Source organism: Lodderomyces elongisporus, chromosome 3 (genome assembly GCF_030384665.1).
Source record: "Lodderomyces elongisporus chromosome 3, complete sequence".
Lineage (NCBI taxonomy): Eukaryota > Fungi > Ascomycota > Pichiomycetes > Serinales > Debaryomycetaceae > Lodderomyces > Lodderomyces elongisporus.
This window is the reverse complement of record NC_083675.1, coordinates 970,842-996,047: the sequence shown is the minus strand read 5'-3', so window position 1 is coordinate 996,047 and position 25,206 is coordinate 970,842. Positions and strand designations below refer to the sequence as shown.

Sequence of the window (25,206 nt, the reverse complement as noted above, 5' to 3'; positions counted from 1 at the left end):
TAAAGTTGTATGAGTAAGTGAGTAAGTGTGTGTTGTAAATAACCTATTTCCTCACCAGAAAGTCAATCTACATAAAGAATCATTAACCTCAAGGTCAAGTTTTGTCTCGATCTAGTTTTGCTTTTTGCTTTTTGGTTTTTTGGTTTTTTGGTTTTTTTGCTTTATTCATCTTTTTTAATTGGTACTGCTCCGGCTCTCTTGAGATCCTCAAACTATTTACAAGACGTCCAACAAGATGATCCAACAATTGCTAACAATCCTACTATCTCCCTTAACATTGACCTATTCCCTCGTTCACCTTATAATATACAATACATTATACTTACCTATAATTTACTTGATCACTATCCTATTATTTCCTTTTAAACTTCCACTTATCCCCATCAAGTCACTTCTTGAACTAAACCAAGCACCATCCCCTTTATATCACTATGTCGAAGACACGCGAGATATCGCATGGTTGATGAATCAAATAGATATGTTTGCACTGACAACTTTCCATTTTGTAATGGTATGCATCTATGCTGGCTTGATAGTTGGAATAGTAACGGGAATCAATTTACGATTAATTGCATTATTCTTGACGTTGGACAGCAAAAATGCGGAGGAAAGAGAAGAGTCTATTCGGCCATCTGAAGGTAAAAGAGAGCAATGGAGAAGCAAAGAGGAAAAGGAAGGGGCAGTTGCACAACAGCAGGAAGAGGAGCTGGAAGATGATTATTATGCGGCATTGGAAAAGAAAGAGAAATTCACACTCTTAGAAGAGCTCAAACGCAAGGAAAAAGAGCAACTACAACGAATCAAAAAGTTAAGACACGAGGAAAGTGGATTAAGACAGAGGTTTAGTGGCAATAGTCATAGTGGTAGTGGTAGTGGTAATGATGGAAGCGATAAAGTGAAAAATGTGAAAGTGAAACAGGAACCAGGAATGGATCGAGATGATATTATTGCGGCAGTAACTGGAAGTTCTATTACTGCAGTTGACGACAATGACAATGACGAAGACAATGATTATGACAAATAATAAAAAGATTAGCAAGTAGGTTGGTTGGAAACTAGTGTTAATTCAGTTAATGCAAATTTAATGTATGTAATCTTATTCGTACACTTTTCTTTCAAAGTTTTGTATCAACAGTGTGTCGACTGGCTTTTAGAAGATTACAATCCAAGTTTACCGAAAGGTATATACACAAATTCTAATCTTTATTTTCAAATTTTCTTTCTCTTTTACCAGTATCATCACCATCATATAATCGGTGTACTTGTTTTGCGCACATCAAAGAACAAGAGCAAGGAAAAGGGAAAAGAAAATAAAAAAGAAACAAAGAAAAGAAGGAAACAAAACATCTAAAAAAAAAAACAACTTCTACAAGTACCAGTATTCCAGTATTGAACTTCCCAAATAGTAATAAATTGAATAAAACTAAATAATCTCTCTCTCTCTTGCTTAAAAAAATTTCCGAAAATATAATGTTATAAAACTAAAAAATGTATTCTCTCTTTTCTTCTAAAAAAAAATAATAATAAAAACCTGTCATTAATAATAATTGTCAGAAAATGATACTATGTGGTATTGGTATTGGTATGCCATGCGGTTGACTAAGAAATCATGCTCAATGGTGCACTGGCACTTTCGATCCCATTTTCGTCACCGCGTGTCTTTTCGTCGTCGTCTTCGTCGTCATCGACATTATTGCTGTTGTTATCATTACGATGGTGATGATCATCATGCATTTGCAGTTGTTGTTGTGGTTGTTGTTCTTGCTGCAGGTCTTCTTGTTGCAGCTCGCCTCTGTTGTCTGGAGTTTCTATAGTGTCCTCATTTATTTGAGGCAATCCTTGCAGTTTATTCACGGCATTGATGCTTTGATCATTTTGCTGTTGCTGTTGCTGTTGCTGTTGCTGCTGTTGCTGCTGCTGTTGCTCTTGAAGTTGCCGCCTTTTTCTTTTCAATTTTTCTTCTTCTTCCTTCTGTTGCTTCAATTGCAATTTTGCAAATTGCAACTTGACAAAATCAAAGTAATATCCACCAAACACGTTCCAATGAAACTTGACTAATGTAGCAATGCGTTGTGCGATATTCTTCATTTCTGTTGGTGGTGCTGGAACTATTGTCGATGGCACTGCTGTTGATGCAGCATTAGCAGTAGCAGCTGCAGCTGCAGCAGTACCCGTAGTGTTTGTTGCAAGAGCCGAATTCTTCTCTAATCCCTCATTATCGGTTTCAATTGTAGCGAGAATCTCACTAGTGAGCTCTTTAAACACCTTGATCTCCATCAAACCATAGACTTGCGAGTTTGGTTGGATGTGCTTCATTAACCAGTTATGTGCAAAATCCACCAACGTTTGTGGTAAATTATTTGGCATGGCACCCAGCGGATAAAGGTTCTTAACCAATTGTAAAGAGATGGCGTTAATGTTCTTGGTCCACTTGATGTTTCCATTATCATCGGTGACAATCGCCAAAATCTCTTGTTGTACTTTGGCAATGTTTTGTGGCGCGAGCAAGTTTGTAGTTGACTTTGAGTTTACAACGAGTTGCTTGTACAAAACAATACAAAGTTGAACACAAACTAGTTGACGAACATCTGCACGCAAAAGCACAAGTCTTGTGTGGTCAAATGTGAGCGTTGAAGGAAACTCTGTAGCCATTTGCCTACATGACAACAAATCAATAATTGAACTGATAATCATGGGTTTCAAACTCAACTCATCTACATCCAATGAGGTTTGCGACAATTCTGCTCTCTTCTTCATAAACTTTTTGTAGAACCAATTGAGTGAGTCTTGAATATTGATCTTTTGGTGATTGATGAGTGTTTGAAAATAATCTCTTTCAAAATCCACAGCGGTTTCAATTAAAACTGGACGGAGTATTCTAATCTGATGATTTGCAACATCAAGTTTCATTGCTTCCAAAATTTGAAAAATCATGCGCAATCCACCAACAACGTAGGAAACACTATTGTATGTAGCAGCATCGAGAAATTTCTGGTTCATTTCCAGTACCCACGAATCTCTCATTGGGGCACAGTGCAGTTTAAAGACATCACCAAGCCATTTGCTCATCTCAACAAAGTCAAAAGAGCCATGTTTCAATTGTTGCACAAGAAGTTCAATGTCCATAATCTCATTAAACTGCTGGCGATCTTTGGTAGGAAGGAGCGAGAGTAAGATATCTCTCAATGTTGTGAATAGTATAGGTAAACGATTAATCCTGATTTCGGGTTTTTTCAGTGGGTCTTGGTTGAAAAATTGCAGACACTCTTTTTGAATCTCCATCCAGTACTTGTCAATAATTGTCTTTTTCCTCTTGCCTCTTTCACCATCTAGATTGGGTCTGAATTGCAACTGAGGGTCGAATAGTATATCATGACGCAATTGTGGGTTTTTGAGGATTTCATGCAAGTCAATCTCTTTGAGGGATTGTAAATTGATTGGAGGCAAAGGTGGGACACTTGAGGATGATGATGATGAGGAAGAAGAAGAAGAAGATGAAGATGATAATGCGGAAGTGAATGTGGGGGCAGTAGTAGCAGGGGCATGTGGGTTGAATGAAGATGCGTTGACTGGACCATCCCTCTTTAATGATGTTCCGTGTACACTAATCAAAGTGTTTGGTTGGTGGTAAATATTCTGCTTCTTTCTCAAGTGAGGAAAGAATACTGACCCAGGGTTGTTGTAGTTGATGATTGGTAAAGATCTCGATCTAAATTTGCGGATAAATTTAGGAGTCTTGGAGATTGTAGCCTGTGGCAATGTAGTTACTGTTGTATTTTCGGTTGACATTGTTGGGTGTTGCTGGTTGCTAATTGTTGTGGAAGAGTTTGCTGGAGTGGCCAGAGTAACCAGTGTAACCAGTGTAGCCAGAGCAGCCAGAGTAGCCAGAACAGCAGAACCACCATTTGCCATCATTCCCTCCACCTTCTCTTGTTTCGGTAACGATGCAGAGGTGGTCAAGTGGTGCCCACTATCTAGCCTGAGGCGTTTGCTTGAATCTGTTGACGAAGAAGATAGACGTTTGTGACCATTCGATGAAGTTGAAGATACTGTTGCTGATGCGTTGGCTTCTTCAGTGGCTGTGGGCGAAGAGCCAAGAATGTTTGAGGGTGTTGATGATGGTGTGATTATAGTGTTTTTGTTTTGTTGTAAATGTAATGAGGAAGGTACGGATATAGCAGCAGCAGCAGCAGCAGCAGAAGAAGAAGAAGATGATGACGATGACGATGTGGCAGAGGAAACTGGGTTACATGTAGTTATCATATTGCTGCTTGTTGCTGGGTTAAAACATACTGGTCTAAACTGTGAGGTTGCTGTTGGCTGTATTATCACAGGTGTTGGGTTTTGATGAGTTTGATGGCAATGGTGCGAGCAGCTCATTGACGTTGCATCGACTACGCCAGTGGATGAAGCTTGTGAATGACTGTGGGTGTGATTCAGAGGATGAATGTGATGGTGGTGATGATGAAGGTGGTGGTGGTGGTGATGATGATGAGGATGTTGTTGTTGTTGCTGTTGCTGCTGTTGTTGTTGTTGCTCATGGGATGCTGCTGTTGGTATTTGTGTAGTATGTGCGTGAGGGTGCTGTGGTTGCTGTGAGTGGTCTTCAGAATACATGTTTTCTTAGTTTTTGACGATTAAAAAGAAGGAGTGGTTGGTAGATGCTTGAATGGTGGTTTCTATTGGTTTCTGTTGGTTAAGCTATACTTGATGGAAAGTTTTCTATATAAAAAAAAAAAGATGGAATGTAAATGTGATCAATAGTGGCAAGTTGTAGTTGGTTGTAAAAAAAGTGGTGGTAAAAGCCAAAAAAAAAAAAGTGGCAGTAAGAAATGGGTGATATCTTTTTCTGGGTGTAATTTTTTCCTTGATTATTATTTTTATTTTTAATATTAATATTTTTTTTATATTTTTCTTCTCTATTTTTACTTTCTTTTTTTTTTTTTCTCACTCACACAAAAAAAAAATATTAAAATAATTAAAAAAAAGAAATTAGTAGGAGTAACAATAAGTAATAAGTAATAAGTAATAAGGAGTAAGTAGCAGAAAAGCAGATGGTGGGTAATACGTAGCAAGGAGTAGTATCACTAGTATCACAAGTATCAGGTAATAGACCAAACAACAACAACAACAATAATAATAATAATAATGATAATGATAATGATAATAATTTTTGAACAAAGAGGTATTATTCGCTGAAAAAGTCTGGAGGGTGTTTTAGTTTGCGTAGAAGTAGTTACCAATGGTGCGTTGTTCTGGCAGTGAGTGGAAACTTGCGTTTATATATATATATATATATGTATGTGCAAAAGGTTTGTGGATCTTGGGGTAATTATAACTGAGAATGTTGGAGTTGTCCTCTTCAAGATATGTGTTATGCTTAGATATAGCTCTGAGAAGGTGTAGGTGTAGGAGGATGAGGAGGAGGATGAGGAGGACGTGGAATAGTGGTTGGTGTTGTTGTAATAGTTGTGGGGAGAATGTAAGTATCTTTGGATATACAGTGTATTAATATTAAAGCAAAAAAATAAAATACAAGATAAAAACAAATAAATAAATGGTAATTGACTAAATAGAGAGTAATGAGAGTAGAGAGAGGGAAAAAGAGTGAATATTAAAACCAAAATTGGAATTTACTCAGAGTTAGGGCTGGAAAAGTGAATTTGGCTATGGACAAAAATAGAATATAGCGTAATAGAGTGCAAAGGAAATGTGAAATGATGGAACTAGAGGCTAAGCACTAAGCACCGTGACTCTCTTGCTTGAGCCATTTCGTAGTTGAAAAGTTGGAAACGAACAAAAAAGAAAATGTAAGAAAAAAAAAAGAAAAAGCCATCACTTAATTAAATACATGACGACGGCGATATTCCGTGGTATTATTAAGCCGATGGGTAACGGGTGACTGCTACGGCAATGATGAGGATGAGGATGATGGATGATGGATATAAGAACTCTACAGATTACCTGTTTTAAATTGTATTACTAAGAATTAAAGAAACAAACAAACAAACAAAAAAGTCTAAATCAATTGGCCATCGTTTTTACCACTCCATTGTACTCAGTTGCTATTAGTCGTTGATATTGTTACTTGTAGTTCTAAGCAATGCACTTTTCTTCCTTCCTTTTCTTGTTTTTAGTTTTTTTCTGTTTTTTTCTGTTTTGTTATTTCAGTTGTTGTCGTATTATAGTAATATTGGGTTAGATACCCAAGTTGGGGGTGGGGAGGAGGAGGAGGAGGAGGAGAAGGAAGGGAGGAAGAGGCGGCACATAGTTGTTGTGGGTGTGTTTTATTAAAAAAAACAATAAATCGACTCAGTGCTCATAGTAGTCGACGAGTCTACTTGAAAACTCGATTATAAACAATCACGGCATATAAAGCCAACTTGGGTACTACTACTACTACTACTACTACTACTACTACTACTACTACTACTACTACCGCTTGTCTCACTTTTAGCATTGTCGTTAGTTTCCGTAGTCGTACGTTGGCCTAAAAACTCTCATCATCGTGAGACGAGAGAAAAAAAAAAAAGAAACTTAAAAAGAAACTTAAAAAAAAAAAAAGAAATTCATTTCGAAAAGAAAAAAAATAATTAAATAAATATGGAATTACAATTATATAAGATTGTTACCAACACTTAGATAATACTTATATAAGCATTATATTTATTATTACATAAGTGTTGCGTAATATTTCCATGAGTCCAAAAGAAACGAAATTAAAGTAGAGAGAGAAAGAAAGAAAGAGAGAGAGGCAATACGCAAGATGTGATAAAGGTATCACTGATGACGAAACACTCAGCTTGTATTTGTTCGGGTAAATTTCAAACAAGACTACTTGTTGCCGAACCAAAAAAGTGCACAAGATTATACCGATAAACAGATAAGCAGTAAAAGATGAATCAAAAACAAAAAAAATGGAACTTTGCTTCATTTGCCATCTTCTACACACCTAGTTGTAGTTCTTGTTTTTTTTTTCCTTTTCCCACAGTTCCTCCAATTTTGTAAGGATAGCGTGACGTCAATCAGATGTGTAGTTGAGAAGTGCTGATTTCGCCTGTTTTTCTTTTTTTTTTTTTTTTTTTTACCCAAGTGCAAGCATAGTGTTTTCATGTATATAAATAAGTATGCTTCTGCTATGTAAATGCACATCCAATGACTTCAACTGAACTGCTGAACCCAAGTTTTATTTTTTTCATCGGTTCTAAAATGAGCAATTGATTAATTAAACTTTGAAGAAAGCAAAGGAAAGGGAAAAGGAAAAGGAAAGAATATGTTTATGATCCTTTTTCTTCTTTTTTTCTTTGCAAAATTACTCACTTCTTGTTTCCTTATTGCTTTGAGTATTTGCTATATATTCCAAAATTTGTTGTTTCTTATTTATCAATAAACTTAATTGCAATATTTTTTAACGTAGTGCATATACGTGCCAAAGATTTCACCATGTGAATTTCTTTTTTAATTTTTATTTTCATGTGTCGCAAAAAAAAAGAGCAGAGCAAAATTATCACCATTTTTTTTGATTTCATCGTTGGCAAAAATATCGCCACCGCCCACCTCCTAAACCTCCTCTTTAGAGCCCGCCCCACATTTTTGTTTTTCCTCTCTTCTTTCTTTTTCTTTCTTTCTTTCTTTTTCTTTCTTTCTTGGGTGTTCTTCGTTTCACTTTATGTTTGAATACTCATGGTTACGTAAAAAAGAATAAAATTTTGTTCTTCTCTTTTTTCTTCGCAAGGAGGCGTTTCAATAAGCTGTAATATTATCTCACCTCTGTTCAGTACCTAATCAGTTTTTCTTTTTTATCTCTTTTGAGACCACTTTAACATTAGAATTAAAGAGCAATTAAAACAGTACTTTCCACAAAAGACGCAAAGAAAGGCATTTGATCCATCTCTTTCCTTGTTTTTCTGTAATTGATATCTCCCTTTCAATCTAACTTGTATTCCCCTTACCACTTTACGCAACACAGCTCAATGAATATAAGAGAAATATAAGAGATTAGGAAAAAAGAGCTCATTGAGCAGAAGCAACTCCATTTGTTATCAAAATATTTGGACATTCTTCATTTTCTTTTGACTTTACTTTTCACACTTGCCACTTCCTATTGCCATCTCATTCCACTGTATACTCTGATTCCAAACAACATTTAGTGGAAATATGAAAAAAAAAGGAGATACTCTCAACATTTTAACGCTTACAAGCAGTCTGCAGCTATACCAAAGAAAAAAAAAAAGTTTTTCAACATCAAGTAAAGGACTGAAACCAATAAAATCACACTTCCCCCGTCCGCTCTTTCGTCTTTTTTCTATTTTTCTTTTTCCCTTAATGGCTTATAGATAGGTTGAAAAAAGAGGTAATGTTTGTGTTTAGCAGTAAAGAGCATGGAATCAAAGCATAGCAAAACAAAGCAAAGTGAAACTCTTTGCAATAACATCATCTACTAATGGAATGAGAGTTCGTATATTGCTTTCGCATGGAGAAAGCCAAAGGTGGAACCATACTCTGTAGTACTCCCCCCTCCATTTGCTTCATCATTTTTTTCTTCCTACTTCTTCTTCTTTTTTTCCACAAAACTTTGTTTTAAATCCTCATACTTTTTTTTGAAGGTGAAATTTAGTTGAAATTCTTGTACGATTGCAGCTATCTTCAACCTGTATTCCATTGCCTCATCCATTTCTTTGTATTTTCTTGCAATTGCAGCTCCCTCCCAAAAAAAGGAAGAACCGCAAACCATTCTTGATTGTTTCTGTTCTAAAAAATCACCTTGACGCCTCATATTGATGCACAAGAACACCAAATGTTAAAACATGATGGTTAAGTAGAAATCAATATTTACCCAAATATGTAACAATTGCTCAAGAATTTAACTTAAAAAGGGGAAAATCGTGATGTTAAAGCAAATTTTGCTATCTTTTCCCCCAAAATCAACAGAACATGGAACAGAAGGTGAAAAAAAAATACGTGAATGGGAGATAGAACAAATAGTTAGTGGTGAAAGGGCCAAACACCTTTACGCTGTTTATCCTCAAGAACTTATCTCGTATAGCAATTTCATATGTGGCAAGTGTAAAAAAAAGAAAAAACAGGAAGAATAATCATAAAAAGCAGAAGTGTGCGGAGTTTCGGGTACACGAATTTTGTGTGTAGAAGCAAAAGAAAAATAATCTGGCCAACGAAATAAGCCAAAAAACAAAAAAAGCACTTGCAAGTTTTGTGATTTGCTGATATATGTTTAGAATCTGTACTTTGCTTTGCTTCTTTAGCTTCCTTTGTTTCTTTTGCTTCTTGTACATCCTTTAGGCTTCCATGATTTGTCATCCTTTTTCTTTCTTTATTTTTTTAATTTTAGTTCTTCTTGATTAAATGGGAAGGAGATTGAAAACAAAAAAAAAAAGATGGAAATGGAAGGAAGCACACAAAACCTAACTTGGTAGATTGAAAAGGAATTAAAGGAAAAGAGTTATCTTTTTGTGTTCGGGTAGAATTTAAACGGCAGTGGAAATGTGCAAAATTACATGACCGAGATACTATTCCGTGTCACGTGAAAATATGAAGACAAGTCATTCCTCTTTGTTCTTTTTTTTTTTTGTTCTTTTTCTCCATTCAAATTGCTTGTTTGCACATTGGGGCGTATGATGTTCTTAACACTTCATATCGATATTTCGTGCTAATGGCGGTAAACTCCATGTTTTGGTAACTCTTGTTGTTACTAAACTAGTAGTTTTTTCCTTTCAAATTTTTTTTTTCCTCTGTTCTTTGGCTGGGAATAACTATTAACCACTTTGTTTTATGCCACCAGTCTTTATGCATTGTTTTTTTCAACCATTGTATTCGAAAAAAACAAAGTAACTTTACAAGGGCTGATATATTATTCATATAGTGCAACTAGGATATATGTTAACTTCTCCCTCTCTCTCTTTCCCTCTCTCTTTCTCTTTTATTTTTTGGTGTCGACTTCTTTATACTCTAACCTTCGGCTGGATAAAGATATTGATACACGAAAACTGCAAAATCTTAAAAATCATACACCTTTCATATAATCCAAGATCAAAGTTCCTCCCCCACCCCCCATGGCTGATGTAAATGTACAACTGCATCGAAAATTGTAGCATATTATAACATACTTATTTATTGTCGAATTCTTCACCAAATGCGTTACGATTCATTGATAATTGGAGCATTTAACTATGACCATGAATTTGTTTTTGATCTTTGTCTTTTTTCCTTCGTCGTTGTTGTTAACCTAAACGATAATTAATAGAAGAATGATTGTGGCTTAAAGTCAAATTCATCATAAATGTCAGCTTCAACTGGCAACAATGAGATATATTTTCGCCCAATATTAGCAACAAAAACAAATTATTCCCACTATATGTCGTTTATTTTGAACACTTGGTATAAATATAAATATAAACATCTTTTTAAAACTTTATGAAATTGAAGTGAATAATTGGAAAAAATTAATAGTGGACTATATGGTATTCATCAGTGGGGTTTCTCAAGTATTATTTTGATTGTAAAATTTTTTTGAAAAGACCACTTGAGCAATAACCTTGTCTTCTTCAACGAAGAAAAACAGACCCAAAAAAAAAAGAAGAAAAATTAAAACGAAGAAATCAATTGATATATTGTTGATGTGCTACTCAAACTACCCAACAAAACTTATCTATGTACATCTCTCTCTCTCTAACCTTTTACTCACTTGTCACTTGGAAAATTTCAGATTTTGCAGACCAAATTTAGTATTGTATTGAAAACTATATCCGATTACGGCAAATTTCGTATTAGCATACTGTCACCATCATCATCTTCTTTTTTCTTTTCTATTATATCGAAATGCCTTTCACCATTTTAACTAAGCAGCACCTCAAAAAAAGGCTAATAATAGTATATAATATTATAAAACTGAACAACAATAATTATAAAAGTAATAGTTATACTGGATTAAGCACAGATGATGATGATGGTGTTGGTGTTTGTGGTGGTGGTGGTGGCAGTGCATATTACTTTTCATTTCTATTTCTACAATGTATTCGGCTCGGCTGGAAATATTATTTGCAACCTTTTTTGTGTTTTGAAACCTCAAGACTAACACGACACACTATACACTCAGACCCCACAACCGGCAAAATCGTAAGTCTATCCTCTTTTCTTTTGTTTTATGCCCGTCCAACACGGCAAAAAAACCAACAAAAACAAAGGCGATACATTTGTCATGACTTGTGGCGAAACCTTTTTTTTTTGTTGCTGTTGTTGTTGTTAATATTCTTGTATTTTGTTGCATTGTCGGAGTTTTTGAGTGTTCGGATCAATAACGGAGAAAGTACAAAAAAAAAGAAAAAAAAAATTGAAGAAGAAACGTTTGAGTAACTTGGGTGGGGGTTGGACATTTTTTTCGTTAATTTTTTCGTTTTTTTATTTTTCACTTTTATTTTTGGTTTTTGGTTTTTGGTCTTGCATGTTTTTGATAGAAGTAAAATGGAGGCTGGGCAAGACGAAACAGTATGCAAAGAAACTGGTTTTGAATGGGGGTTGGATGAGCGTGTAGGCCGAGCTGTCTTTTAGTTTTAATTTTGATTCTTTAATAGCAAATTTAGGAGGTGATGGGAAAGGAATATACACTGAAATAGTGTGATGTTATTGTTAGTAATGGATAGTGGTGATATCGGGTGATGGTATGAGGGTAAGCCGCCTTAGAACAATATGATCTGCCAAAATAAAGAACAAAATGAATAATAATAATAAAAAAAAGGAGGACATGCCGATATAAACACCTTGTCCCTTGTAAAGATATTGTATGCGAGACCTTTTTTGGAGATCAACTTTGATAGATTTTTTTTTTTTTTTGGTAATACATTGCAGAGTATTGTATTATATAGAGTATGACACAATAACTGGCAAGTACTGACAAGCAAAATTAGCAACGTTTGCAATGACTCAACACTTTGGTTCAAATGTAATGTGACCACTTTGTCGGTTCTTACATTCACCTAGTATTATATTCAGTGGCAACAAAGTCGGCTGGAAGTTAATGCCGACAACTACAAAGTAAACATGAAATAGCTCATGGTTGGTGGTTCCCAAGTGTTAGTCCTACTTGTAAAAATAATAAAAAAAGAAAAAAGCATGCCAAGAGGTTGCAAAAAAAAGAATGTATGCAAAATGCTCAGCCACTTGGAGTCAAAGCATTATCAAGACATCTTGATCATTTATATGTACAAATATTTAGTCATAGATATATACATATATATATATGTTGTCTCTTATTTAGTCTTTTTTTTTTGGGTGTACAAAAGGGGGAAACGCGGCTAATTACAAATTGACAAGTAATACAAGAACAAACAAAAGATTTAAAAACTAAAATTTAAACTACATGTAGATGACAAGACCGACTAACAAATATTGTATCTTCTTTTCTTTTTTTGCCTTTTATGATTTTGCAAGATGGCGAAGAGAAATATGTCAGAAAGAAGAGAATGTGGCTAATTTAACCACCTTGGCAAATAAAGTGGTATGAGTGAATTGGTTGTATGTGAGTATCTTTCTACTCGTTACCTAGTAATTTATTCAAAAATCCGTCTTTAAATAATTTACATAGAAGAAGAAGGATAAGAAGAAAGAGGAGAAGAAGAAAAAGAGAGATTCGATCATGTTATGTCTACTCCTATGTGCCTGCCATTATCTCTGTGTTGACATATATTGTCACTAACTTTATACAAAACATAGTTTCTGTCGTAAGTCTCTATGCTTGTTCAATCCATGCGCTTTATTCAGAAAATGGATGGAAACTACCGGCAGCTCGGAAGCTAACTATAGCCTTGTAAAAAGGAGACTAACGCCCATTGCTTCCGGATACTGCAGTTTCTTCCATTTGCAAAGTCAAAAATTCAAAAAAGTTTCAGAGTTGCGCTTTGTACTTCAATTCTATGCTTACTTAAGCGCAATTAAAAAGAAGTACAAAGTTCAAGAAAACAACAAAAGAAGAAGTGTTGTGGGATGGGGAGCCGAGGCACATTGACCAAAAAAAGATTTTAAATTACTATAACAATGCTAGTCTCCTTTTTTCTTTTTCCTTTTCCAATTCTATGCTCTGTTCATTTCATTTTTAGATTTTTGTTTTATCTATCAATGGTTTGCTTCATCCTATGTAGCCCAAACGCAAGGAAAGCAAAAAAAAAAACATCAGAAACCAAAGAATAAAGAAGTAAAAACAAAAGAGAGAGTTACAGCAGTACAGGCAAAGGTATGCAAGATCTAAGATGTGGATTATGCTGTTTATGCTAACTGCAAAAGGAGCAACTTGGCACATTTACAAATTTTTTATTCTACACAGAGAGTTATTTGTGCTGAAGGCAGTATCAACTTGAACAACAAACAATTACAGCACTAGAACTAGCAGTAGCAGCAATAACAACAGATATTAGAGTACGGTCACTTTGTTTCTATACAATACAGGTGGCTTATAACTCCGTTCAACTATAGCATGACTTTAAACTTTATGCTAAGGTATACTGAGTGAATGGGCTGATTAGAAAAAAAAAAATCAAGAAAAGAAATAGAAATAGAAATAGAAGAGTAAGAAAAAAACATTGTAATGACATTGTTTCAAACACAAACTTGGAGTTGCTGCTTCACTTCATTACTCTTTTGCTGAAAAAAAAGGCTTACAGTTTTGCTTTGTTCTATTTTTCTATCTTTCTCTTTCTGTATTGGTGGTTTTGTAATTTGAATTAATTTAATTTAATTTAAATCAATATCTTTTTTATTTTCTCTCTCTCTCTCTCTATATATCTTTTTCCACATCTTTTTTATGTGATGGTACTTCATGTAGCTGTATCTGCAATATTTTGTGTTCTTGAATGCTGTATACGACATGATGACTAGGTAAAAAAAAATGTTAATAATAACCACAACAACAACAACTGAAAACAATTCAAAGCCTTTGAGTTACTTTTTGCAATTTACCTTCCTTTTGCTTGTACTTGTCAAAAGACCAGTGGTGGGCACAACCCAGCTCTCCAACAAAAAAGAATATAGTTTGCCCTTCTTTTGTTCTTTTCTTTTCTTGCTAGTCCTTCCCCCCCTTGTTTTCCTTGCTTTCTGCTTTTTCTGTATTTCTCCCTTCCTTTGGGTAGTGTCGGATATTTGGCTCTTTTTTGTTTCTCTATTTTTTTTTTCTCATGGGTTATGAGCCTGAACAAACCCCTCTATAAATAGATTTAGAAAACGACTAACAACCACATCATCAATAGCAGCAGCAGCAGCAGCAAAAAAGATCTGGCATGTAGATGAGGAGTACAATAGATTAAGAGAAAGGGACCGCGGTATTTTTCCGCAACTACAAAAAGAAAGAAAAAAAGGGAAACAAACCAAAAAAATACAGTGTTTGGCAGTTGTTGGAGAAAGAACAAAGAACAAGGGGGAGAAGGACGGGGGGAGGAGGGGAGGAGTGAGCAAAAAAAGATGGAAAGAGTTTTTTTTTAAACATGAGAAGTGGGGCATATGTTGAATAATAGAATCAGCTTGATGATAATAGTAGGCCCTAATTTCAACAACCTATCTTTTTTTTTCTTATGTTTAGTTATTTTTCCAATCTTTATTGTTCACTTATTTTGTGCACTATTATAGATTCAATGTACGCTTCCAACTTGAACTGTAGGTATGGTGCTTAAGCTACTTTTTCCTCTTCTTCTGCTTCTTTTGTTTTCTTATTCTATAGCTACTGCAATGTGATGCCCTTCTTGTTTGCTACTTCACTGTGTTGTGGCTTATAAATAAAGTAGATTAGTAAAGATTTGTAAAATTTGTAAAATTTGCTTTGTGGTTTGTGGTGTTTTATTTTTTTTTCTTGATTATTGTTATTATTGTTGTTATTATTGTGGTGGTGATAACTGTGCACGATATTCGTATCTGTGTTGTCGATTACTTTATCACGTGCACTACAGTTTAGAGATGGCGCATTAATGGTTAGGTTTCCACACGTTTCAAGTTTGAGGCTTCAAGATACTTTTGAAGAGTATGGAAGCCAATATTGGTGCATCAAGTCTATCTAGAGTCCTTTTATATATATAAAAAATATATATATATGTTTTTTATACAATAGAGATTATAATATCACTCTTGATGATTTTTGTTGTATTTCAATGTCCTAGAAAAGTAAAACAATATTGTGTGGTGCGTACACGAGATAAGAAGCTGAGTTTGGTGACGAGACGAAAATTATGTCATCGAACGTGGAAATGGTTGATACTCCCTTTTCGTTTTTTTTTGGTTCTAGCTTAGGGCTAGCCCATTCTGTTTTAAAACTGATTGTATTGCTTTCCCAATAGTCATCAGTACAATAAGGAGGAGAAAAACAATGTCATAAAGACAGAACATCAAAACACACACACCAACACTCCCATCCGATGCTATTGAAAATTGCATATATGTAACAAAATAGGTGCCAGTATCCAATACAAGTTAGAGAAAAAAGAAGATCATATCTACCCCTAATTGATAAAACGTTTTCTTTTCCTTTTTTTTTTTTTTATTTTCTTCCCTTCCTGTTATCATTTCAAAAATACTTGATGACTGGGTCAAAAAAAAATAGGAAAAAACCTACTTGGTTCTTGTTTGTTAAGCTTGTGGTGTATACAGGTTTATAATTTTTATTATAACTGAAATTTCACAGTTTACATTAAACATTTCAGAGTCGATGAGATCTGAAATTGTAGAAACGATGAATTCTTTATCAACATTTACATGTATATTTTACTCCTGTTTGGAATTTGTTATCCACAGGCTCAAAACCCCTTTTTTTTTGATTCTGAATTCATTCTGTTTTCGGGTCGATTTGGTATCTGATTTAAACAGCTGTAGAAAATTTTATTAGTTTGAGTACTGAAACACTGGAAATGATTAAAGAAAAAATTGTCCTTAAATGAAACAAATCTAAAAAAAAAAAGAAACGGAATAAGGAACAAGTGGATGGAGTCATAATTGCTTTCCTTCTAACTAATCTTTACAAATACTATAACTATCTTCAACCATCACATCCGTACTCACTTATGAATACAATCTGGTGCTTTCTTTCCTTTTTTATTTTATTTTTCTTCTTTATCATTTCTTTTAAACGATACTGTACCATACTATTTTTTAAAGAGTAGGAGGAATACTAAGGGAAGTAGGAAGAAAGCTAATGATGCTAACCAAGCCACCTTTTTTCTACCATTGGTTCACCCTTCTTTCATTCTTTCTTTCTTTTTGGTTATAATATGTGATCAACATAAGACTCGTCGTTGGAAGTGTGTACATCTATATTCATCAAGTCTTAAAATATTCTTTTTAGTCTTTACTTTAGTTATTTCTTTTCTTATTTCTTTTTTGGGAAAACGTTTAGTCTCAGCTCAGGTCTGGAAGCTCGTGTTCCCACTACTGTGATGAACGTTGTGGCTGCATTTATAAAGAAGACTACGAGAGAGAAAGAGACTTAAGAGAGACGGGGAATACAGGCGTGTGTTAATCTAGTGCCTCTATATCTGTTTTCCTTTATTTTTTTTTTTTTTTTTAATTCCTTCTTTTCCCTTCAATTCGGAACGCCTTATACTTTTGTTTCAACTGGGTTTTCCATAGCAATTCAAGATCCAGCTTCTCTACTGATACATTTGTTCATTTATTATTCCCTCTTCCTCACCCCCTTAAGAGAGAAGAGTTTGTTCTTCGTAATTGCTACACTTTGGAAATATATATTGACAAGATCAATTAGTCAAAATTCTTTAACCCCTTCTCTTCATGATTCCATTTTCCAATGTTACAAGAATATATGCTATTTCAGAGATTCAACGGGAGTTAACGGCAATAATCGGTGAAATAAAATACTACACATAATAGGTTAGTTCTTGGCACCCTGAGTTTTGAACTTGACTGACCTAGAGGGACTTTGAGAACATCACCGTTGGTACAGAAATATTTCTCAACCGAGTAAAGAGAAATGAACCAAAAAAAAAAAAAAAAACTGACTTGTTTATGAAACGGCGCTTCTGGCCTAAACAGGATATCGATTAACTCAGTGCTGCCGAGTTTTCTTTTCTTTTTTTTTTTTTATACTAAACGAACAATTATTTTCCAGAATCTAGAAAGAAAAAGAAAACCAAGTGCATCTATATTGTTTTCATCATCATCATCATCATCATCTTCACTTCTGTTGAAAGCTACATGTCTTTACAATGTGTTCGTCATTATTCTTAATGTTTCATTAATATTGTGAAGGATCATTACATATACATATCAAGACAATCAGATGGTAATTTTTGAAATAAAAGAAAACATACAATAGCACATCTCATTCTCTCTTCCCTCCCCTAATCTCATTTTGGTTCACTTAATCTATTCTTTGAATACTCCATACAAGTTTGTAATGTATCTGCAACTAGGTGCTAAATAGCCCACGGGGAAGCACTATTACTTAGAACAACGCATAATGCATGGTTTCTCTTTCTTCACATTCTCTAAAATTTTTAGTCGTTTTTGTGAATTTCAGAGATTGTCACCTTTTCCATTTCGAATCTAAACTTTTTTTTTTTTTTTTTTTTTGATTTTCACATCCTCATTCAATTTTTTATTAGTGGCAAAGTTTGCAGATAGTAATTGCTACAGTTGTTCAGTTGTTCAGTTGTTCAGTTGTTCAGTTGTGATTGTGATTGTGATTGTGATTGTGATTGTGATTGTGATTGCAAGTGGTTACGAGAAATCTGGAGTAGCTACCTGGAGTAGGATTCCTCTACTGTGTTTAATCTGTGCAGACCTTTGTAAGCTTCTTCACACATTCTTGCGCCTCCCTCACTCCAGTAAAGTTTAACAAAGACTTTTGCATTTTTTAAATATCATAGGTGGGCTGCACAGGACCACTACAATTACTGACAACATTCTGCAGTAGAGAAGGAAAAAAGGGAGAGAAATAGAGAGAGAAAGAAAGAGAGATAAGCCATACTCGGAGTTTTATCAATACAAATTTAAAAAGAGGAAGAACGAGACTGAATGTTGGTGCATGTGTGTGTGTGTGTGTGTGTGTGGTATGCAAAATGGTACTATTTAGAACTACTCTCCACCACCTATTACTAATGGGCAAATAAAGGCTAGAATTTCAATGCTTCTTCATTCTATTTATTCTTTAATTAAAGGACAAGTCCTTAAAGTTATTGATCTTTTTATGTCTTCATATGTTTTCCTTCTTATAAATTTATTTATTTATTTATTTATTTATTATTTATTTAATTTATTTTTATTTCACACTTTTTATTTCCCTGTTATTGAGCAGTTATGCTTTAACAATAAGTGCGTACAGAATCATCTTTTGCTTGTTCCCCAATTAGAGTTTTGTTTTGTGTGGAACATCTTTTTTATGGTTTGGAGTGTTTGCAAGATTGTGGCTAAATGGTTAGGCTCTCAACATGGCAGTCAGAACATGCACCACCATACATACAGAAAGACAAACACAAATACTGCTGCCTCCTGTGTTTTTTTTTTTTGTTTTTTTTGTTTTGCTCTAAACATTCATTCACTATTGTTGGATAAATTAGGTTCGTCTGTTTCACTTTTTTATTTTTTAGTTTTTCTCTATGGTCCCCTAGGAGTTACTTGACCTGTCATTTTAATCTAAAGTAATCACGGCAAATGGTTTATCAAATTATCAACTGAGGCTAAGTAGAAACGAAGAAAAATTCTTAACTAATTATCATTGAAGTAATGATACTATTGAAATAACGAAAAAAAAAAAAAAAAGCTGGACCCTTACAAAACTCTAGTGTATTGCCTGGTCGGATATCGTGCGGGAATAAAATTATCCGATTCCAACTTGCACTCAGTATAGTCGAACCAAACTGCAAAACAAAAAATGCAAAAAAAAAAAGAAAGATCAACCAAAACAAAAGTGTTGGCATGATACAAGACAAAGCTTCTTAAAAGAATGTTAAAGTTATAAAACGCCTTAGTCACCACTGCAAAAACTCAAATGATTCCTCCAAATATCAACAAGCCACAGAACCAACTTTACCTTACAACCCAAATTGAGGGATACAGGTGGTTTAATTTTTTTTTTTTATGTTGGCATTCTTTCTCTACTTCTTTCTCTTCACTCAATCTTTGGATCTATATTGCAATCTATGTACATGCAAACTAAGAGACTGCGATATAATATCGACAACAACAACAACAACAACAATGTTAACAGCACAATAAATACATATCTCCGTGCAAGGCTCTTTTTATAAAATCTTTTATTCTTAAAAGTACCTCTTTCACACTCAAAACACTATACTGAACATTTGCAAATAAAACAAAATTGTAAAACTAGTAAATCTCTAGTTACATGCTGATACAAAGATATGACAAAGAGCAAAATAACAATAATTCTAACAACAATGAGGCGAATTTAATGCCGACAACAAACAAATTATGAACAACAACAAGAAGAAGAGCTAAAAAGATGCAAAAGAGAATTAAAATTAAATATGTCCATACTTCAATTTAAAGTATTCGCTATTTGTGATATATATATGTATATATGTATGTGTTTATCAAACAAAAAAAAGCTTAATTTTTCTTTTTTTAAATTTAATTTTATTATTGTATTTTTTGGATATTGTTTACTGGAATGAGGCATTGGATCCTTTTTCACTCTGTTTTCTTTTCTTTTCATTTCATTTCTTTTTTTTGTCTGGGTGAGTACCAGACAACGTAGGGCACCAACTGGGGGGATGGTGCAGATAAGAGGAGGAGGAGGAAGATAGAGGAAGGAGGAGGAGCAGTAGTAGGAGGTTTAAAGGGAAAGAAAAGGGGAAAAGGGGAAAAGGGGAAAAGGGGGAGGAGGGGGAAGGGTTTAGTCCGTATCTGCGTTGTTATCCTTGTAATCATATCTTGTAGTTGATTCTGCAAAACAACAAAGTTTCTGGTATCAATACTTGTAATGATTACTCGTATGAAGTGAACAACTTGAACTGAATACCGGTATAGGCTAGCTTTTTTTGCTTTTTTTACAAGATTGTTTGTGAAAACAAAAACCTTTCAAAAAAAATGAAATAAAAAGAACAAACAAACAACTCAATCAGTGTAATACACTTTCACTCTCTCAATAGAGGAATTTCGAGTAAGTAAAGAGACATTGAAAAGTACCGAGGCTTTAATAATCAAATGCCGTTTGAATATAAACAAATGTAAAAAAACAAACACTTTAGCTTGTTATACCTGCAACGTGTACTTCCTGCTTCCCCTCTCTCTCTCTCTCTCTCATCATCTTCAATGGTAAATAAAAATTATGGATGCCGTAAAAGGCCGAAAAATGTAAACAGTGGCTGAATGTTCAAAATTGTCTTTTTCCCCCCTAGGCATTGCTATTTAAAAAAACAAAACAGAGCATAATAAAAGCAAATGGAGTGATATCCCGAAAGCTTATAACAATCTCATAGTGCATAGTTAATTTCCAGTTTGCCAGTTTGCTAGTTTATCATGCTGGGTGGTATGCAATACCAGATAAAATAAAATAAAAATAAAATAAAAATAAAATAAAAATGTGACAAAAGCGGCGTTGTCCATCAAAGCACTGTTGAAGATTTTACGAAACAGAGCTTTTATGTTGAACTAACAAGAACGAGCTTTATACAAGGTGGAAAAATTAATAAAAATACCGGAAAATGAAAACATTACAAGGAGGATATAGAAGGCAGTGACAACCAAGTTGAATGAAGACGTATGATTAGATGACCTATGGGATACTGATATACCCACTAATTCTATTATTAGCCTTTTGTCGGCTATAAAATAGTTCTTGTTTTTTCTTTTTGAAATTTCTTCTTTGGATATATTTCTTGGGATGTTATCAGAGAGTATCAACATATGAATTTGTTGAAGCAGAGGAATAAAAAAAAAATAATGAAAAAAATAAAAAATAAAAATAAAATAAAATATTGAGAGGGTGTTACAGTTTTGTGTAATGTAGCATATTTGTGTAATATGTAATGTGGAATCCATTATATATATATTTCTTTTTTATGTTTTTTCATTCATCTTCAACAAACAATTTTAACAACATACTTGTTAAGAAAGAATGAACACAAGAGAAGTGGGAGAGGGAGTGAGTGATTGTTTGAGTGAAATAAGAAAAGAAAGATATTTGTATGCGTATGTGCTCTGTAGTGCCAATAGCCATTTTTGCATCGAACAGAACAGAATGGTGGATGATGCAAATAATCCGTCGGCGCTTATTCCCAGATTATAATTTTTTTTATTGTGTTTCCCTTCTTTTCCTTTTCTTTTCTTTTCTTTTTTATTTTATTTCCCATTTAATATTTCATCCGGATGACAAACTGTTACTTTCAGAAACTCATATATGCTTGAGTGCATCCGACTGCCCCAAACTTTCATGATTCAAAGATCATCAAAAAAAGAAGAGGAAGAAAAGAATTAAGAAATGAACAACAACAACTAAAAGACTAAAAGAAAAACACAATCAAAGAACATTAGCAATGGAAAAAGGATCTGTATCTACTATAATCGACACTCTTTTTCTCTTTTTTTTTGTTCTATATTTTAATTTCTGTTTTTATTTTATTTTTCATATTTTCCATATTTTCCTTTGGCCTTAAGTAGCATAGCAATCTGGCATCGTGTAGAATGGATTATCTCTGTTGATATGCAAAATGGCATATTCAAAACGGCCAAAAACAAACAATCGGGGGGAGGAGATTTAGCCAAGTGTGCAAGTGACTAAAAGCAGATGCGTTACCAGTGGTGTTATCCAGAAGGAAAATCACAAAGCCACCTGACCTCCACTTCCTTCTTCTTTCCCCCTCCCTCCTGTCTCCCATTCTTCCTCCGCCATCATTCCTCACAAAGTGTTTAAACGCCTAAATGACCAAAAGGCCGCTCACCTCACTCTACTCAAAAATAGTACTAACAATAATAATAATAACAACAACAATAATGCACTAAGGCAACATAGAAACGAAAAAGTAGACAATTTCCATTTCAAATGGTGCACAGAATCTTTTCTTGCTTTACCTTCTACGAAATTATAAATAAAGAAGATTACCCACCCACTTGCAACCCATATACAGAATAAGTGTTGATATTTTTTTTTTTGTTTCCCTTCTTTTAACCAAATACCATTACTACCAAAACAAACTACTAGCCTACTCCAGGAGTAATTCACAAAACAACTTCACCAAGAAAATTCAACTTTATAACCCACTTAAGTTTGTTTGTTTTTTCTTTTTTCCTTTGATCCTTTTTTTTTTGACATTTTTCTAATTTGAAAACTTATCGAGTGATAAATTCTTTTTTTTTTTGGAAAAATTTCGTATTACATCATTCAGTTACGCATACACAGAAGCACATTGCATTCGAAACTAATTCGTTCCATTTGCAACCGATAACCACCATGCAACTGCTGCCCCCATTAAAGTCACCATTGACTATAACAACATATCAATCCCAGGCAATGGGCTCTCCAAACTCATTATCTACATTATCTGAAGTTGCCACAAACTCAACTGAACCAAAGTACATGCAAAACCTGCAGCCTCAAACACAAGCTTATCATCAATCGAGGTTAGGTTCAACCGGTAATGACAACTTGACATCAGTCGAGATGGCCAGATCAGATTCTTCTTCTTCTTCTTCTGCAGCAGCATCAGCATCAGCATCAGCAGCAGCAGCTGTAGCTGCTAATAAAAACCAGGAAACATTTATCCACAGACTTTACAACATGTTGTATGACCCTTCAATCTCGCATGTCATATGGTGGGATGAAGATGGAGAAACATTCCACATCCATGCTTCGGATGAGCTCACTTCCGTGTTGGCAAAGTATTTCAAACACAGTAATGAGCAATCATTCATCAGACAATTGAACATGTATGGTTTCCACAAGATTAGTGACGCAACTTCAGCAACTTCAGCAACAGTACTGCCAGGCAAGAAAGTTGATACCAAAACTGCAAAGAACAACAAATTGTGGGTATTTCGTCACTCACAAGGACAGTTCAAAAAGGGCGGCTACGAATTGTTGAGCTCAGTAAAGAGAAGAAGTACAAAGTACCTCAACTCGCAAAAAGAGGTGATCAACTTGAAAACGATTCCAATTGGCGACCAGTACTCGAGCTGTAGTACTGGAATCACAACATTAACCAATGCAACACCAGGATTCAATGACACACAAGTTCAAACTAACATGCAAACTAGACAGTCTAGAGGCTCGTACTTTGACTTTAAACCAACCCTAAACACTCCCACAATTACATACAGCTCATCAGGACAAGTCCAGACACCTCCAGCATCCTCGATGTATTATTCTCAATATCATACCAATATTCCCGTTGTACATCATCCAATTACTGCACCACTGAATGCTCCCCATCTGAAAGTTGGTATTCAACAAACAAAATCTGATATGCTTTCTCCCAAATCAATCAACAGTTGCGACACTAGTAGAAATACCTCGATCTCGCTGTTAACGTCAACTTCGCCTGCAACACAAGAACAATTGGCGGGCCACCAAAGCTTACACAAACACATCGAATACAACCATTATCAACTTCATCAGCAGGCTGATGAGTTTGTGCTGATGTTGACCACAATTGACGAGTTGAAAAATTCGCCTGAACAAATAAGTCAAAAAGTTGAAGAATACAAACAACAAATTATGCTGAAATGCTCACAGTCTAGCAAATCCAACAGCCAATACCACTCACACCAAACAAATCAAACACATCAAATAAATCAAGCACATCGGCCATCATTACTGAGGCCCAATTCGCTACCTATTTCACGTCGCCCATCACCACTTAACCATCCACTCATTAAAGACACCATAAGAAGAACATTCTCATGGACATCATTACCAGATCCTACAAAGGGCATAAGCCGCCCAGCTCAGAATAGCCAGGAGCCATCGAGAACCAATTTACCAAGTATCTTTGACCTCAATATGAGTTTAAAGACTTTGCCTCCTGTAGACAACCTCTACGATCCACTGCTGCTGCTGCTGTTACATCAACAATCACAACAACCACAACAACCACAACAACATCATCATCATTATCATCAGCAATTGCAACCGCATCAGCCTAATTTAAAAAAGATGAGGTTGAGTTGAGAATTCGGGATCTTTGAAGAACTTAAATGTGCTGGACATGTAGTCATTCCTTACAGTATTTTAGTTAAACACGTAATATAGCTATATAATATAATTTTTCTTTGTTTCTTTGTTTCCTTCATTTCCTTTGTTTTTCTTTTTTTCAATCATTCATTCTTTTCTTTTGGTTCATATAGATAATATTTTTCAAAAAAAAAAGTGGGGCAGAGAGGGAGTGGTTTCAGGTAAATCGACCTTAATTTGATTCATTCTTGTGGTGTGCTGTGACTATTAAAAGCGACAGCAATTGAATCCTTATTTCATTTTTATGCTAATCACACATATATTATATTCTCTCAAATATTCATACTCTACTTCGTCAAAACGAGAATTGACTACAAAAAAAAAAGAACTGGCAATAATAATATGACAAACGGAAAAATAAATAAATAAATAAATTTTGTTCGCGAAAAAGCAACTCTATCAAACATTTGCAACACAATATATCAAGAACAACCAATACACATCCATCGCCATACATCTAATACAAATCTTCTATTCTATTCTATTCTTTTTTTTTTATCTACCCATTTTATACAAGAAAAGATTATTTTAATTTCTTTTTCTTTTTGGCAAAACACTTTCACGACTGAACTTTGAATCCAAGTGTTAGGAAGGAAGGAAGAATGATGGTAAACGCTGCCAAAAAAAAAGAGTACAATTGTTTCTAGAGGTTCTACCCCTCAAGAAATCGAGATCAAAAATACATCTAAATGGTCCACCGACATGGAAATGCAAATCCCCTTAAAAAAAGAAACCGTTATGAGCAACAACAGTTTTTTATAATTTTAGTTTAGAATTTGGCTAAACTTTGATGGATTTTTTTTAAAAAAAAACAACTAAGCGATTATTAGTTTGCAAGTTAAAAAACTTTTCCATTTTTTATTTTGGTCCGGTTCAATTTAGACAACTTGTTGATAACGAATTGACAAAGGTGAAAGCTGTAAGCATGCAAATATTGAAGTTCAAGGATGAAAAAAGAAAACAGCTATTCATGACACTATGTTGACCATTCATTGTAGATCTACTACAAAGAA

The 25,206-nt window shown here is 34.4% G+C and overlaps 3 protein-coding genes across 3 annotated transcripts; 2 read left to right on the top strand and 1 right to left on the bottom strand. All coding sequences in view use genetic code 12, as the record gives it.

Moving 5' to 3' along the window:
• Nucleotides 1-9: 9 nt before the first annotated feature.
• PVL30_002685 (uncharacterized protein) lies at nt 10-1,024 on the top strand (the record flags this gene model as incomplete). The annotated part of the gene is made up of 2 exons (XM_001525213.2): nt 10-13; nt 546-1,024. The coding sequence occupies 2 exons, from the start codon at nt 10-12 to the stop codon at nt 1,022-1,024; spliced, it is 483 nt and encodes a 160-aa protein (XP_001525263.2).
• A 575-nt stretch (nt 1,025-1,599) lies between these two features.
• On the bottom strand, nt 1,600-4,380 carry SOK1 (Protein SOSEKI 1; the record flags this gene model as incomplete). Its single annotated transcript, XM_001525212.2, has 1 exon — nt 1,600-4,380. One exon carries the CDS (start codon nt 4,378-4,380, stop codon nt 1,600-1,602), a length of 2,781 nt encoding a protein of 926 aa, XP_001525262.2.
• Nucleotides 4,381-22,474: 18,094 nt separating this feature from the next.
• Nucleotides 22,475-24,130, top strand: SFL1_2 (Flocculation suppression protein; the record flags this gene model as incomplete). Its single annotated transcript, XM_001525210.2, has 1 exon — nt 22,475-24,130. The coding sequence occupies one exon, from the start codon at nt 22,475-22,477 to the stop codon at nt 24,128-24,130; it is 1,656 nt and encodes a 551-aa protein (XP_001525260.2).
• Nucleotides 24,131-25,206: the final 1,076 nt, after the last annotated feature.